At 40.9% G+C, this 15,544-nt stretch overlaps 1 protein-coding gene across 1 annotated transcript; it reads right to left on the bottom strand.

Annotated features, from left to right (window-relative positions):
- Positions 1-4,808: 4,808 nt before the first annotated feature.
- On the bottom strand, positions 4,809-13,613 carry TEFM (transcription elongation factor, mitochondrial). Its single transcript, XM_020963356.2, has 4 exons — positions 13,455-13,613; positions 10,832-11,301; positions 8,708-8,857; positions 4,809-6,298 (listed from the first exon to the last, which is right to left on the bottom strand). Exons 1-4 carry the CDS (start codon positions 13,489-13,491, stop codon positions 5,861-5,863), a joined length of 1,095 nt encoding a protein of 364 aa, XP_020819015.1. The 5' UTR covers positions 13,492-13,613; the 3' UTR covers positions 4,809-5,860.
- Between the last annotated feature and the right edge of the window lie 1,931 nt (positions 13,614-15,544).

Consider the following 15,544-nt stretch of genomic DNA (forward strand, 5'->3'; position numbering starts at 1 on the left):
TCTACTTTTAAATGGATCATAAATTAGAAATATCTTCCTGATTTTTTCCATTAAATAAAAAAGCCTTTATTAGTCACTATGTGTCAGCCCTTTGACTTAGGCATGTCAGATAACTAAACAGGTTATACATTTGCAAAATTAATATTCAGGGACACTGTTAGATTAATAAAGTGGAATATTAATATGTTGTTAAAAATATGAAAAATTCATAGATGCTTAGGAAAGTTTTATCAACAAACGGAACCCAAAGAAATTATACATGGTTACAATATTGTAATTGAAAAAAAAATCACTAAAAAGTAGCCAGTCTCTGAGTAATTGAAAAACCATTGGTAATCTTAGAAAACAGATAATGAAACAAAATGAACATTTAGTTGAATTGGGTGGCTGTAGTTCTCCTTAATTGGTTTCTGAATATTAAAGGAATAAGAAATCTTAATGTAATAAAATCTTTGATCATTGTACATTTTCCAAACTTTTCTTAAGTATCAAGTTAGTATATTGGTTTAATTAATGGCCAAAGGAAAGCTTCATTGGTATTTTGAAAAAGAACTATAGGCATATAATAATTTAGGGGAGCACAAGTCACTTTTAGCTTTGAAACAGTAAACTGGGACAAGTAAGTGACATTTTCTGAAACAGCTTCTTGTGAGGCTATAAATGAGCTTTCTCTGGATCATGATTTTATTAGTGTTCAGAGCTACCGGTGAAGAGTGGCCTCTCCACAATGCAGGTCAGCACTTCCTTGAAACTTACAGTAGAAGGTTTTTTAGACCTTCTGGGGGTTATGGGACTTAGGCAGGATCATCTAGTTAAGTATAGGTCAGACACGGGACTTGAACCTAGGGCTTTCTGGCTCTAGGGACAGTCCACTTTAGCACTCTGCCTCTGGTAGTTAAGAGTAAGTATTTCTCCCCCCCTCGCTCCCCAATAATATTTCTCAAGATAATAAAAGGATGTAGGGAGGCAAACAGTGACTCATTTCAGTAAAATGATTAGAGAAGGTACTTAAAGTGATCTGATAAAATAATAGAATTTAATGGGAGTTTTTTAAAAATAATCTTCTTAGGTTCCATTATATCTTTGGTTATCTTATGTCATCTGGAAGAATGCAACTTGTAAAAGAGTCCTATGTGATTGACTCAGTTTTACACATGAACAGCTTGGCTCCCAACATTCCATTCAAGTCATATTTCCACATCACTGTGATGTATGGAACTGAGGTTGGGTTCTCGAGGACCCTCCAGGAGAGCACAAGGTCTGGCAGTTCTGTAAGAAGCATTAGCTTAAAGTATGGTTTTCACAGCACATTGTACGGCAGTGTCTAAGGACCATATGCACAAGTTTGGCCAATAAGGTGATAGAATTTTTTTTTGCCAGTGGGGTGGGGACAGCAACTCTGGAAGATTATTAAGGTCTGGAGAAGGAGATACAATCTGCATTGATGGAGGGAATAGTCATATCAGTGAAATAACAAAGCAAATAGGGCAAAGGGATACATTTAAACTGGCTTAGACAATTTTAATATTGTCAAGAAAAGAAATGTGGCTTTGTAAACTTTGACCCGTAATGTATGCCAAAGGCATGAACTGTGGTTCTTGGCTTCTTTAAAAAAAAATTTCAAGTTAAGCATTTATTTTCTCTTCCTCACCCACAGAAAAACAAGACCTTGTAATATATGCATAGTCAAGGAATTGACTATGTTCCAAAATGTATCTCATTCTACATCATGACTTCTTGGCTTTTATGTTACAAGTTCAAAGAAACAAACTTTGACTAGGAACATTGATTTGACTTCTAAGTTGCATGGTCTCAGCTTTAAGAGTATTTCTTATACATAACCTGTATAATTGTTCCGGTTGTACTATTTCACTAAAAGGTCCTCCATTGATAGAAGATACAATTAATGCAGGAGTGCTTGGAATCATTTAACTCTGGAGTCACTTTTTTTTTTTTGCTTTTTGGTGAGGCAATCGGGGTTAAGGGTCACATAGCTAGTGTTAAGTGTCTGAGGCATGATTTGAACTCAGGTCCTCCTGACTCCAAGGCCTAAGCTCTATCCACTACGCCACCTAGCTGCTCCTTAGTGTCACATTTTCAATTACCAATACTTAGATGAATCTGCAAGCTTGTCAGTGAAGGTACTATTTCAGTCTTTGCAGCTCAGAAACCACACCTTTTTATATTGTAACTTTTAAAAATGTTTTATTGGTGCTTCTTTTTATATCATTGTCACTTCCTAATGATTCCTGCTTCCTCTCTCATTCCATTGAACCCTTCCTTCTAACGAATTAAGTGTAGTCAAACCTCATTCCACACCTCTTGACCAACATCTGTGCTGAGATGGGGCATGTTTTACCATTAAGTCTTTTGAAGTCATGATTGGTTGTGAGTAAAGTGACTTTTAGTGTGTGTAGGAAGAATTGTTATTCCTTTTTAGATAATAGTTCTAGAATCCTAGATAATATTTCCCATGAATTATGGTTGAAAACATCACCACGCTTGCACAGTGAGATATAGGGATGACATAATGCACGCCTGAGCTGTGCTAGGTTATGACAATATTGCTAAAGTTAACCTGTGAGCTTAAAGTCGACAAGATGCCTTCTTTGTCTGTTGCCCTCTAAAGCAAGTGGGCCCTGGTCAGTGAGTGGGGACCTGCTTGGGGTGAGTGCGCAAGCTGTGCTTGTCTCGAGTGACCCCATCATAGTTGCACCCCCTTCACGCCAGCCCCCGTGAGAAGGGTTATTAGAGAATGTTGTAGTAGTTCGTGCTCTCATTATCAGCAACATTCTTTTGAGAAGACTAGACTAGAATGAAGGAAGCTTATTTAACCCCTCCGAAGCTGTCTTCCTGTCTGACTGGATCAAAAGTGAACCTGTGCTAGCACCTGTTAGTGTTAGGAGCCCCGCTGCGTTCTCCTGCCCCAAAATGGTGTTACCTGTGAAACACTGGTCACTGAATTTGTATCAGAGTTCTGCAGTCTTTATTTGATGCTTTAAAAAAGTTTTTACCATGCTAAGCCCTGGTAACGAACGAATGAATAAAAACATACGTTAAAGTAAGGCCCATTCTGTGTTAAGTGCTTGGTATACAAATAGAAAAGAGAGATGATTCCTGCTCTCAAGGTGCTTACAGTCTAATGGGGAGAAGGAAAACATAGAGGGGGCTGTTATTTCAGTGCAGATGGAAAAAGACCAATGATTCTGAGGATGGAGCAGCAAGATGAGTCTGGCAGAGGAAGGCCTGATCGTGAGCCTGGAAAGCAATCCAGTTTCTTGAGTGTATAAATGGGAAATAAGGCTGATCAGAACTTTTGTTTAAAAATTATTATTAAATTTATTTATTCTTAGTTTTTAACATTCTCTTTTATAAGATTTTGAGTTCTAAATTTTCCCCCTCCCCACTCCCCAATGGCATGCAATCTTATATAGGCTATACCTATACAATCATATTAAACATATTTCCACATTAGTCACATTGTGAAAACAGTGCTCCTTTTTTAAAAACGTTATTTGGATTGATGAAACCTTACCTTGCAGCACTAAGGACTTTAATGGTGAGAACTCTTCTGGGTCTTCAGTAACCGTGATGAATGAAAAAAGAGGGTCTCGTCCCTATAGGAGGTGCATGCCCGCCTTACTGCTGCAGGAGAGGCTGAGGCCATTGGACCTCTAGAAGTCAGGGGTTCTGAGCCATACTAAGTTTGAGTTAACACATCAGTGCACACTTCCTGGCACGTGGAAGGTACTAGATAAATATTTATTGACCAATTTGTTAACAGTGTGTGTGCTGGGGGGGAGGGTGTATGTACCAGGTTGCCTAAAGAAGGGGTAATCCAGCCCAGGTTGGAATCAGGTCAAAACCCCTGCACCGTCAGCAGTGGGGATCGAGGCTGTGACTAGCCCTGGCACTTCCAGCCTAGAGGACCCAGGCTTAGAAAACAAAATGATATTATTCCTGGTGAGTCTATAGGGCTGGAACACCATCATCTCAAAAGAAACAACTTCAAGTGACTCATTTGTAGAATATGGCGGCTGCCAGGGAAGCTGCCAACTCCTCCTGTTCCTCCCCAGGGACTCCAGTAGTAGGACTGTACTGTAAGGATGCTACTGATCAGGAAGAGGCTTTTCTGAACTGTTTTAAATTTAGACAGGCTTCTAATGATAGCTTTTGTTTTCACATCAGCAACATTTCCCATTATAAACCTTTCTCCACTCTGCACACCCTCCAGAGAACCTCCCACAGAAAATTTTGGGGATAGGAACTGGATCTATGGTTTCATCGGGATAGGGAACTCCCAGATGAGGAAACTCCCTCTACCAATGTATGTCAGAACCTTCCCTGCAACTCAGTTTTAGAGTGCCTAGAGTAGTGTCAAACTCGAACAGAAACAGCCAACTGTGGCAGCATATTGATGTAGAAAACCACATATTAACACCTGTTTTATTGCATGTTTGTTTTGTTAAATATGTCCCAATGACACTTTAATCTTGTTCCGCGCACACCAGAGTATTGCCAGCAGGCTGTTTGACCCCTCTGGCCTAAAGCAAGGAGAGGTTAACTGATCTGATGAGGGTCTTATAACCCAAAGGAAGAGACTTAAATTCAGGTCTTCCTTACTTCAAGGACAGCTTCCTATTAACAACAGCAGGGAGTCTAGTGGTGCCTTATCGCAGAGGCCATGGGGGGAAGTACAGTACAAGACCAGAAAAGCAGAAAGGCACCAGGTTGTAAAGGCTTTTTAAGAATCAAAAATTTTAAGAAAGGCAAAAAGAAAACAAATAATTAAAACACAATAGGCCCTGTCACTAGAGCAAAAGAGCATTTATTATTCCAGTTACTTCCTGGAAAGTCACAAACATTAAAAACCCACACACAATGGGAATACACTTCCTTTGTTGATCTCTAGTGTAATTATACCTATGGCACAGCTTTCAAGGGGGGGGTGGTGATATGGTCTGTTTCTTGCTGTTCAGGCACCATCACCTGAAAGGACAGACCGGTAAAGGGAAGGAGAGCTGGCACTTCGTAACTCTAGCACTGGGCTCCTAGCAGCATTCTAAAAACTGATTTGACAACATTTCTTAGGTGATCACTAAAAAAAAGTATGAGCCATCCAGGTGTCTAAAACTCCCAACTTCAACCAGTCATGTTCTCCCGGCCTTTCATATGAAAAATCAGAACGTGGATAAGCTGCCAATCATAGAAATGCTGCTAGTAAGAGTTGATGATAATTGAGACTCTTCTCTCAACACAGACAGGATCTTGGTCCTAACCTGAGGCCACAGATGTTACTCTGAATTGCTCAAGGTCACCCAGCTGGTAGAACTGTCACCCAACAGAGATCATGTCTGCTGCTTCGGGGGTCCATGAGTTTCTGCCAGGCCGCTTGCAGACCCCTCGCCCCGACTCGAAGCCTTCCTGGCTGAGGGTCAGCTCTATCCACAGAGGCTGATGCAAAGGCACCTCTTCTACATCCAGTCCTGAAGAAATGAAGAAGAGGGTGACAGGCCACCGGAGGACTGATGGGAGGGAAAGGCGGGGAATTCCCCAGGCCCAGGTTGGAAATGTTTCTTTGTGGCCAACTTAAGTGGCCATAATGCTGAGAGTTAGGCGGCCACCAATTGAGAGCTAGAAGGGCTTAGAATTCGAGGCCATCAAGTCCAGCCCCTTTGCTTCACCGATGTGGAAGCTGAAGTGACTTGCCCAGGCTCACACAAGGAGAAAGTGTACACAGCAGGACTTGAACCCAAAGATTTCGGACTCCAGCTCCAGTGCTCTCTTCACTACACTCTGCTGCGAGCAAGAGAAGATTTAAGAGCCTCTGCCTCGCGCCATCTTGCATCCGGGAAAAGCTTTATGAATGAGGGCCGAACACCAAGAGTTCATAAAAAGCCACTGCTTGCAGCAGGGAATCACACAATTCTTCCTTTCTTTCTCTTCCATCAGTCTCTACCATGCTTCTATAACGCACCACACTCTCAGATGGGAAGGACACCCGGGACTTTGCTTTCAGTGCAGAGTCTGAGAGAAACTGCTGGACCACAGCCATGCCACTAGTCCGCATATTCCCAAGCATCAAATCAAAGTGTTTCCCTACCATATTCCGGCTCATGCTCAACACCCGATGGTGGCCATCTTGAGCAAACGTTTTGTTTAACAAGGAATACAGCATGGCCTCCACAATGTGGAAATGTAATGCAATTGGAAACAAAGCCGTCTGCTGAAGAGAAAATGTTCTTTTTTCCAAAATATAGAAATCTGCTTCAGGGATTTCTGAAACGACTGAGGAAATCTAAAAGCAAGGAAGAATCACAGAGAAGTCATTGTTGAGTCACTTTTTTCCCCTTAGCACATCATTATTTCCTAACACCAAAACTATTTAATCATTTTTACCCTGACTTTAGTAGTTGTATATAGTATATATTTGATACAGAAAGATTAGATTATCCTTCAGTACTGTTTGCATTAATCTGTGTTCTTTCTAAAAACTGGATTTTTATTTAGAGTTGACACTAGAAATGATGTTTTTACAATCAACGGGAACTAACTTTTTATAAGTGGGTTTGACAATGGGAAAACAGTCATGTGGGAGCCAGGAGCCTGGGCCACACTAGTCCTGGATCTGTCACTAACTAGTTGGAGAAAGTTTGGGCAAGTCGCTGAGCTTCAGTCACCTGATATATAGGATGTCAACTGAGCAAGATGATCATGGTTCTTGTACCAATCTAAAATGACTATTTACCACATGATGTTTTCAAATCATTTGTTGAACTTGGGCTTTTCTTTCTTTTTCTCTTAATAAATGCATTTATTTAATATTAATATTCACTTAAAAAAAATTCTGAGTTCTGAATTTTCTCCCTCCCTCCCATTCTTCCCTACTCACTGGGAAGGCAAGAAATGTGATATCATACAAAACATTTCCATATTAGCCAAGTTGCAAAAAAAAAAAAGGCAGGAAAAATAAGGGGGAAAAAAATTCTTCACTCTGCACTTCGACTCATCAGTTTTTCTCTGGAGGTTGATAGCATTTTTCATCATAAGTCCTTTGGAATTATCTTAGGCCACTGTATTGATCAGATAAGTCTTTCGCAGTTGATTATCATTACAATGTTGCTGTTACTGTGTGTGATGTTATGCTTGCTTCACTTTGCATCAGTTCATATAAGTCTTCCCAGGTTTTTCTGATAGCATTCTATCACGATCATATACCAAAACTGGTTTAGCCAGTCCGCAATCAATAAGCATTCCCTCAATTTCCAACTCTTTGTCACCACAAAAAGAGCTGCTAGAAATATTTTCATACATACAGGTCTTTTTCCTTTTTCTTTGATCTCTTTGGGATACAGACCTAGTAGTAGTATTGCTGGGTCAAAAGTTAGGCACAGTTTTATAGCCCTTTGGGCATAGCTCCAAATTGTTCTCCAGAATGGTTAGATCAGTACACAACTCCACCAACAGTGAATTAATACTCCTATTTTTCCAGGTCCCCTTCAGCGTTTATCATTTCCCTCTTCTGTCTTATTAACCAACCTAGTGGGTGGTAGGTGGCACCTCAGAGTTGTTTTAATTTGCCTTTCTTTAATCAATGGTGACTTTGAGCACTTTTTATGTTATTACTGATAGCTTCAATTTCTTCTTCTGAAAACTGACTGTTCAATATTCTTTATTTATCAATTGGGGAATGATTTCCATTTTTATAAATTTGACTCAGTTCCCTATATATTTGAGAAATGAGGTCTTTATCAGAGGAACTTGCTGTAAAAAATTTCCCCCCCAGTTTCTTACCTTCCTTCTAATCTTGGCTGCATTGGTTTTGTTTGTACGAAAACTTTTTAATTGCATATAATCCAAATGATCTATTTTACCTTCCTTGAGCCTCTCTATCTCATTTGGTTGTAAATTCCTCCCTCATCCATAGATCTAACAAGTAAAATTTTCCATGTTCCCCTAATTTCTTTCTTTTTCTTTAAATAAAAAAAAAAAGGGACAAAACTCAGGAGACCTGGGTCCTAATTCTACCTTTTCCAGCTGTTAATTTACAGGCAAAGGCACTTGTCTCCAATGGTCACATGATCCACAAAGCAGCTGGTAAGACCTGCCCTGCCTACCTCTTCCAGTCAATGTAAGCATTGGATGAAAACATGGAGGCCCTTTTAAAAGTTAGACATGGATAACAAGCCTGATGTGGAGGCAGGAAGATCTAGGACTAGGTGAATATCCCACCTCTGACCCTAACTGTGTGACTGTAGGTGAGTCAATTCACCTTAATTGGGATTTATTTTTCTCATCTGTAAAAGAGGAGTAACAGAATCTGTAGCTACAATCATCACCAGGCCACTGTGAGACTCAGACAAGATAATGTATATAAAGAGCTTGGCACACTTTAAAGTCTTATATGAATGTCGATTATCATTATGTAAGATGGGGGTGATGTTCTGAAAATATTACAATACTGTAACTTAGTACTATTTTTGTCCAATGCTTACTTCCTATTCAACTGTAAAAATGCTGTTTCTAAAGATAACTGTACCTGAAGATCCAGTGGGATCCAGGTGAAGACAAACATAAAAAGAACAGACGGGGCCTAAGGACTACATCATAATTCTCTTTGTCCTACTCTTCCTTATAGGACGAGGACACAGATTAAGCCGCAGAGAGGGCTTTGGGAGCTAGATACTGGGAAGGACAACTTACTCACCATTTCCAGATACCCAGCCGGTGTGAAGGTTTCTTTCATCAGTTTAAATTTATTTCCTTGTCGCCAATCAAGAACCGTTAGTCTGCTATCAAGATGAGCCCATGCAATTTTTTCTTTGCCAAAAACAATAGATACAATACTATTAGCTGCCTAAAACAAATAAAAAAATATGGTTCAACTGCTAACATCCTTGAAGAGTGTAAGCACTGTAAAAGATTCCCTTTATATAGATGGCATACCTGCTCACTCTCCAAGTCTGTTACCCACAAATAATATGGGTAATATACCAAGCATAAGAGGAAGCAATCACAACATTTTTAAGGCCTGAAAAGCACTACAATATGAGCTTTAGGATATGATCATGCTTTGCCTAGAGAGATGCTACTGAAGACATAAGAATTATATCCCACAAACCCTTTCATTTTACTGTAGTAAGCCAGGGAATTATATTCAGAAATAAAGGATGGAAACCAATTTTTGAATCTGTAGGAAGCAACAGAATTAAGTCTTCCTTTGGGAACGATACAAAAGTCCTATTGAAAAACAGACATTCTTCAATTGTGCTGGAAAAGAAAAACTGCCTTTCTCATTTTTTTCTAACACGTCTTGGGTGTTGTCAGAACCTCTTTAACATCAATACATTTCACAGGCTCACAGGTGATGGAGTTGTCCTTACCTGTGAGTAGCTGATGATTGAGAAGACACAGAAAAACAAAGAGAAACACGTGAACTTATATTTTATTAGTTACAGCTATATTTATATATATTTGAAAACCTTATACAAAAATGTGCAAGACATTCAGTCTACAGAAAAATACAGGGGTTTATTCTCACAAGTCAGGCTGTGTGTTTTGTTAGTGATACAGATAAACATGACAAGGCTTAATGTGCAGAGATGTGCAGCCCCTCTGCCGTAATTCCACAGCCATCAAAGTGGGCACCACTGGTAGAAGTCATTCCCTAACAGTTTCTCTCTTTGAATGATTATTTAATGTCTTGCTTGCTGGATCAAGTTCAACTCCCTGACCTTCCCAAACTAGCTCCGGCCTGCACTACATTTTTTTTTTTAAGGCAATTGGGGCTAAGTGACTTGCCCAGGGTCACACAGCTAGTAAGTGTCAAGTGTTCGGTCTGAGGCTGGATTTGAACTCGGATCCTCCTGAGGGCCAGTGCTCTATCCACTGTGCCACCTAGCCGCCCCCTCTACACTCTCTACTTCAGCCAAAGTGGCCTGCTCACCATTGCCTACGTACAACAGTCCATCTCCTATCTCCATGGCTTTGCTCAGGCTGTTGTCCATGCCTTTCTCACCTCTGCCTTTTAGAATCTCTAGCTATCAGCTAAAGCGGCACCTCCTACAGGAAGCCAGTCTGATTTCGACATCTGCTAAAGCCCTCTCCCCTAGAAACTAAATGCTTTATGTATTTTATATTTAGTTTTCTACACACGAACGTGACTTTGTACAAGTCACATCATCTGTAGGCCTGTTTCCTCATCTTTAATATGAAGGGTTTAGCTTCTAAAGTCCCTTCTAGCTTTAAATCTAAATATATATAAATTGTATTTCCCCATTAGAATATAAGCTCCTTGTAGGCAGGGACTATTTCATTTGTTTTCTTCTATCCTTTTAGCATCATTCTGTGCTCCGAAATCTGGCCCCAGTACACCTTAGTAACTTAGTTTTTCACCACCTCCCTCACATACCTCACCACTTTGCTCCAGCCACATTCTCTGATTCCTCTATTTGCCATCCCTCAAACAAGCTATTTTTATCCCTACTTCTTCATTTTTGCTCACTCCCTCTCCTCTTTTCCAGATTTTGCCCATTCTTCAAGATCAAGGAAGCCTTCCCTGACTAATCAAGCCTACAGTTTTCTCACAGTCTTCTTCGCTTCCTGGCTCATTGACATCACTTAGTTTCTTAATACTCAGCATATACTGCCGATGAAGTGCATGGGTATATACTAAGTGTATATATATATATATATATATATATATATAGGCTTTGTACCTCAAAATACTTCAGAAATTCTTGACATCAGGGACAATGTCTTTTTATCACCCAGCGCCTAGGACACTGATTTACACAGAACAGGTAAAACAGATTTTAAGAAAAAGGCATACCTTAAGCTTCTTTTTTTCTATTCCTGGTTTGGCAACCTTTTGTAATGACCAGTTATCCGGTATTCTTTTCTCTTTCTTTTTAGTTTTCGATAACGGCCATAGAATGGAGTCACACACTTTCACTGTAATTTTGTACTGAAACAAGGGCACGTCCATTAAGCTCTCCAAATCTTGGAAAGGCCCATGTTTTTCCCTGTGCTTTACAATGTTGACAGACTTCCTTCCTCGAAGAAATGTGAAAGTAGCAAGTTCGTTCACAGATGCTGTATTGAGCACCTGCAAAATAGCTGTTTTCTCTTCAGAAGAGTAGAGGCCTTCCAACTTTTTTCCAGTGTCCTTTAAGCTCTCATCCGAAGAGGTTGAAACAAAGTCTGTTTTCTTCACTGGTGCTATGGATTTTCTCTGACAGCAGGACAGCAAAGGCTGGCACAGAGATGGGCATGTTGCAACCTGAAAATATTTCCACTTTCCTAAAATGGAAAAAAAATGGGTCACATAGTTAATTGGAACTATAGGATCATATATTTAAAGCTGAAAGGCTTTAAGAGTTCATCAAGTCCAGGATTTCTTAACTCAGGGTCTGGGAACTTGTTTTTTTGTTTTTTGTATTTTGAACCATACTTCAATATAATTGGTTTTCTTTGTAATCTCATGCATTTATTTTATGCATTTAAATGATCCTGGGAAGGGGTCTTGTAGATTCCAGCAGATTGCCAAAGTCCCTGACACAAAGGTTAAGAGCCTATAAGTAACCCAACCCCCTCACTTTATAAACCTAGGAGGAAATGGAGTCCCAGAGAAGTTCAGGAAGTTGCCCAAAGTCACCCGCAGTAAGGTCATAAATGATAGGGCCAGAATTTGAACCCAAGCCCTCTTAATCCAGATCCAACACTCCTGCCACCAGACATTGCTGTGATGGGCGGTCCCCTATAACAGATTCCTCTCTCCTTTCTTACTAGGTGTAGGCCCTAAGTTTTACTTCCTATGTACTCAGATGTATCTAGTTGTGTGTGCTTGGGGGAATGGGGGGATGGGATATATACAGTTAAATTTTATTCCCTCTAAACAGCTTCATCCTCAATGCAAAACAACCTTAGACTGGGCAAGTGTGCAGAAAGGGCCTATAGAGGCAGTGGAGCCAAGATAGCCAATTGGGGCAGCCACTCAGCCGAACTCTCCCAATATTTCCTTCTAAAGGACTGTAAGTAACACCTCAAATCAAATTTTGGAGCGGCACAGCACACAAAAGGTTGGGGTAAGATATTTTTCAGGCCTAAGAAATCTTAAGAGTCTGTGGCATTGGGGTAGAGGCCTGTCTGTGGCCCAGACAAGCTTCTAGAGCTCTCAGCCCAGAGATGGTTGAGGGAGTCTGACAACTGTTCAGAAGGAGATTACTGGGGACCCTTTGCTAGCACTGGGTACAGCCGGTGCTAATTGGCAACTCTATTGCCCATATTCAGTTCTGGGTCCCAGTTCCAGTGCAGAGAGGAGCACTGGAGGTTGGTTTCAAAACAGTGAAGATCACTAGCCCTTCTGGCTGCAGGTTGCTAGGTAAGGACTAGAGCACAAAGCACACCTTTCCCTGGATCACACTACCTTGTAAGAATCCCAGAACAGCTGTGAAAACACCAGCTTGAAAAAGTCTAAAGCTCAGCACAGTGCCGCCCCACCCCAAGGTGATCAGAGGTTCAAAGTTAAAAAAAAAAAGCCTGGAAAAATAAGCAAACAACAACCAAAAGAAAAGAATTTGACCATAAAAAGCTACTACGGTGGCAAGGAAGACCAAGACACAAACTCAGACCACTATACCAATGTGAAAACAGTGACATAAAAAGCCTCAAAGAAAAATACTAATTGGAACCAAACCCAACAAGAAAAAACACTGCAAGATCTGTATGAACTGATACAAAGTAAGGTGAGAAGAACCGAGAGATCACTGTACACAGTAACAGCAGCGTTGTAAGGAGGATCGAATGAAAGAGACTTACGACAAAAATGCTATCCACTTCCAGAGAAAGAACTGAGGAACTCTGAGTGCGAAGTGAAGTATAATTTTCTCAGTTTATTTTTAAAATACAATACAGAATATATATAATATATAAACATAATATATAAAATGTGTAATACAGAAACATTGTACATGACTTCACATGTATAATTGATATATTGCTTGCCTTCTCAGTAGATGGGGGAGAGGAGGGAAAGGAGGGAGTGAATCTGGAACTCAAAATTTAAAAGGAAAAGAATGGTTAAAATAATAAATTGAAATGTTTAAAGAAAAAAAAGGTCCTGTAAACACTCCATGTGTAATGGGGGGAGGGAGGGGGAAGGGCGGTGGAAGACACAAGTGAGGGGGAAGAGGAGAAGGGGGGAGGGGGAGGAGGAGGAGGCAGGGAAGGAAGGGAAGGAAGGGAAAAGGGGACGGGAAGACGAGGAGAAGGGAGGAGGAGGAGGGGAAAGGGGAGGAGGGAAGAGAAGGGATGGCGCGGAGGAGGGGGAGGGGAGAGGGAGGAGAGGGGGACGTCCGGACTAGGCACGAGCTGTCAAGACTTGGGAGAGGGGAGCGGGACACCCGGCCGGGACGGACACAGCGTCGTCCGCCACGGCCTTAGGGCTTTCTTACCTCCCGGGAACAGACGCAGGACACCCGGAAAGCTCATGTTAAAATCGCCGCGTTTCCTGCCACCAGCCCTGACTTCCGGCCAGAGTTGCGCTTTTAGAAGAGGGCTTCCGGCCCTGGAGCTCTGCACAAAGGTTCCGGCCTGCAGTCCGGGTTCCGGGAGAGAAGGGGACGAGGAGACGCTCTGGTGCACCCTGGCGGCCACGCTTGGGCATGACAGCGGCGGGGCTTTCTCTCAGAGCAGAAGCTACCATGATCCTTTGAATGGGCTTCCCAACAGTAAAAACTTTTTTAGAATACCCCAGCCCATATTGTGTACTTATTTATGTAAACACTTATTTACAATAATGTACATTACATTAGTGTAATACATCATTACTTATACATATATAAATTATATTATAAATCTAATTACATTAGATGTGATTACATTATAAAACACAAAAATAGAAGTAGAAAAAGGATGAAATGCAGATGAAATATTATTTTATCCCAGAGCCAATAGGAGCCACTGAAGTTTATTGGGGAGAGGAGTAACAGTCAGAGATGACTTTAGGAACATCTCTTTAGCAGCTGTCTGAAGGATGGACTAGAGGATGATAGCATTACAGATTTAGAACTGGAAGGAACCTTAGAGGCCCTGGTCCAACCTCCTCATTTTACTGGTGAAAAACAGAGACAATAAGAAGTTAAATAACTTGCCCACTGTCAGACAACTAAGTGTTTGAGGTGGGATTTGATCCCAACTCTGTCTTTACTCCAAATTCAGTGCCCTATGAACTAGATCAGTCAGTCAAAAATATTTACTTAGGGCCTACTATGTGTCCGGCACTCTTCTAAGCCCTGGTGATACAAATAATAAAGAGAAAGATAATTCCTGCCCTCGAGGCACTTACAATCTAACCAGGAAGATAAAAAACAAAACAATAAGGCAAGGTGGGGAAGGAGAAGGAGGTAGAAGGAGGGGTGGTAGAGTCCATCCTAGGAGTCCAACTGGTGGGAAACTGAAGGCTTTGGGAGGAGTTCTTTGATCTGTCCTCCAATCAGAGGATCAGAGGGTACGGTAGGTCAAATAAAAAGGGCGGGGTGGGGTAAGTGTGCTAACAAGAGGATCCTGGCTGGCACATGCTGACTTAGTTTTAAGATGTAATATTACCTGTGTTTTACTGTTTTTAATTTATTGTTTTTTTAAATATAAATTTATTTATTTTTAGTTTTCAACATTCACTTCCACAAGTTTTTGAGTTCCAAATTTTTACCCCATCTCCCCCTTCCCCCCACCCCAAGATGTCATGCATTCTGAATATCCCTTTCCCTAGACTGTCTTCTCTTCTGTGTCTCTCCCCTCTTCTCTTATCCCTTTCCCCTTCTATTTTCCTGTAGGGCAGGATAGACTTCTGTACCCCATTTCCTGTATTTCTTATTTCCCAGTAGCATGTGAAAACATTTTTTTTAAACATATGTTTTTAAAACTTTAGGTTTCAAATTTTCTCTCTTCCTCCCTCCCCACCCACCCTCATTGAAAAGGCAAGCAACTCAATATAGGTTGTACATGTGCAGTTATGCAAAACATGTCCATAGTAGACATGTTGTGAAAAACTAACTCTATTTCCCTTAATCCTATCCTGTCCTCCCATTTATTCTATTCTTTTTTTTGACCCTGTCCCTCCTCAGAAGTATTTGCTTCTGATTACCCCCTTTCCCAATCTGCCCTCCTCTCTATCATCCCCTGCTCTCTTGTCCCCTTCTCCCCCTATTTTCCTGTAGGGTAAGACAGATTTCCATACCCAATTGAATGTGTATGTTATTCCCTCCTTAAGCCAAATCCTATGAGAATAAGATTCACTCATTCCCTCTCACCTTCCCCCATTTCCCCTCCACTGTAAGAGACTTTTCTTTTCTGTTTTTTTTTTGTGAGATAATTTACCCCATTCTACCTCTCCCTTTCTTCTTCTCCGAGTATAATCCTCTCTCATCCCTTAATTTTATTCTCCAGATATGACCCCTTAATCTTCAACTCACCCTGTGCCTCTATCTATCTATCTATATACATACATATAATTTTTTTCCTCCAACTACCCTAATACTGACAA

The sequence above is a fragment of the Phascolarctos cinereus genome, unplaced genomic scaffold (genome assembly GCF_003287225.1).
Source record: "Phascolarctos cinereus isolate Bilbo 61053 unplaced genomic scaffold, phaCin_HiC Scaffold_5;HRSCAF=322, whole genome shotgun sequence".
NCBI classification, from domain to species: Eukaryota; Metazoa; Chordata; class Mammalia; order Diprotodontia; family Phascolarctidae; genus Phascolarctos; species Phascolarctos cinereus.

Coding starts and splice junctions, on each gene's coding strand:
- TEFM (XM_020963356.2), bottom strand. CDS start 13,491: ATGAGCTTTCCGGGTGTCCTGCGTCTGTTCCCGGGAG. Junction 8,858..10,831: donor TAGAAAAAAAGAAGCTTAAG/GTATGCCTTTTT, acceptor TATTTGTTTTAG/GCAGCTAATAGTATTGTATC. Junction 6,299..8,707: donor CGGCTGGGTATCTGGAAATG/GTGAGTAAGTTG, acceptor CCTTGCTTTTAG/ATTTCCTCAGTCGTTTCAGA.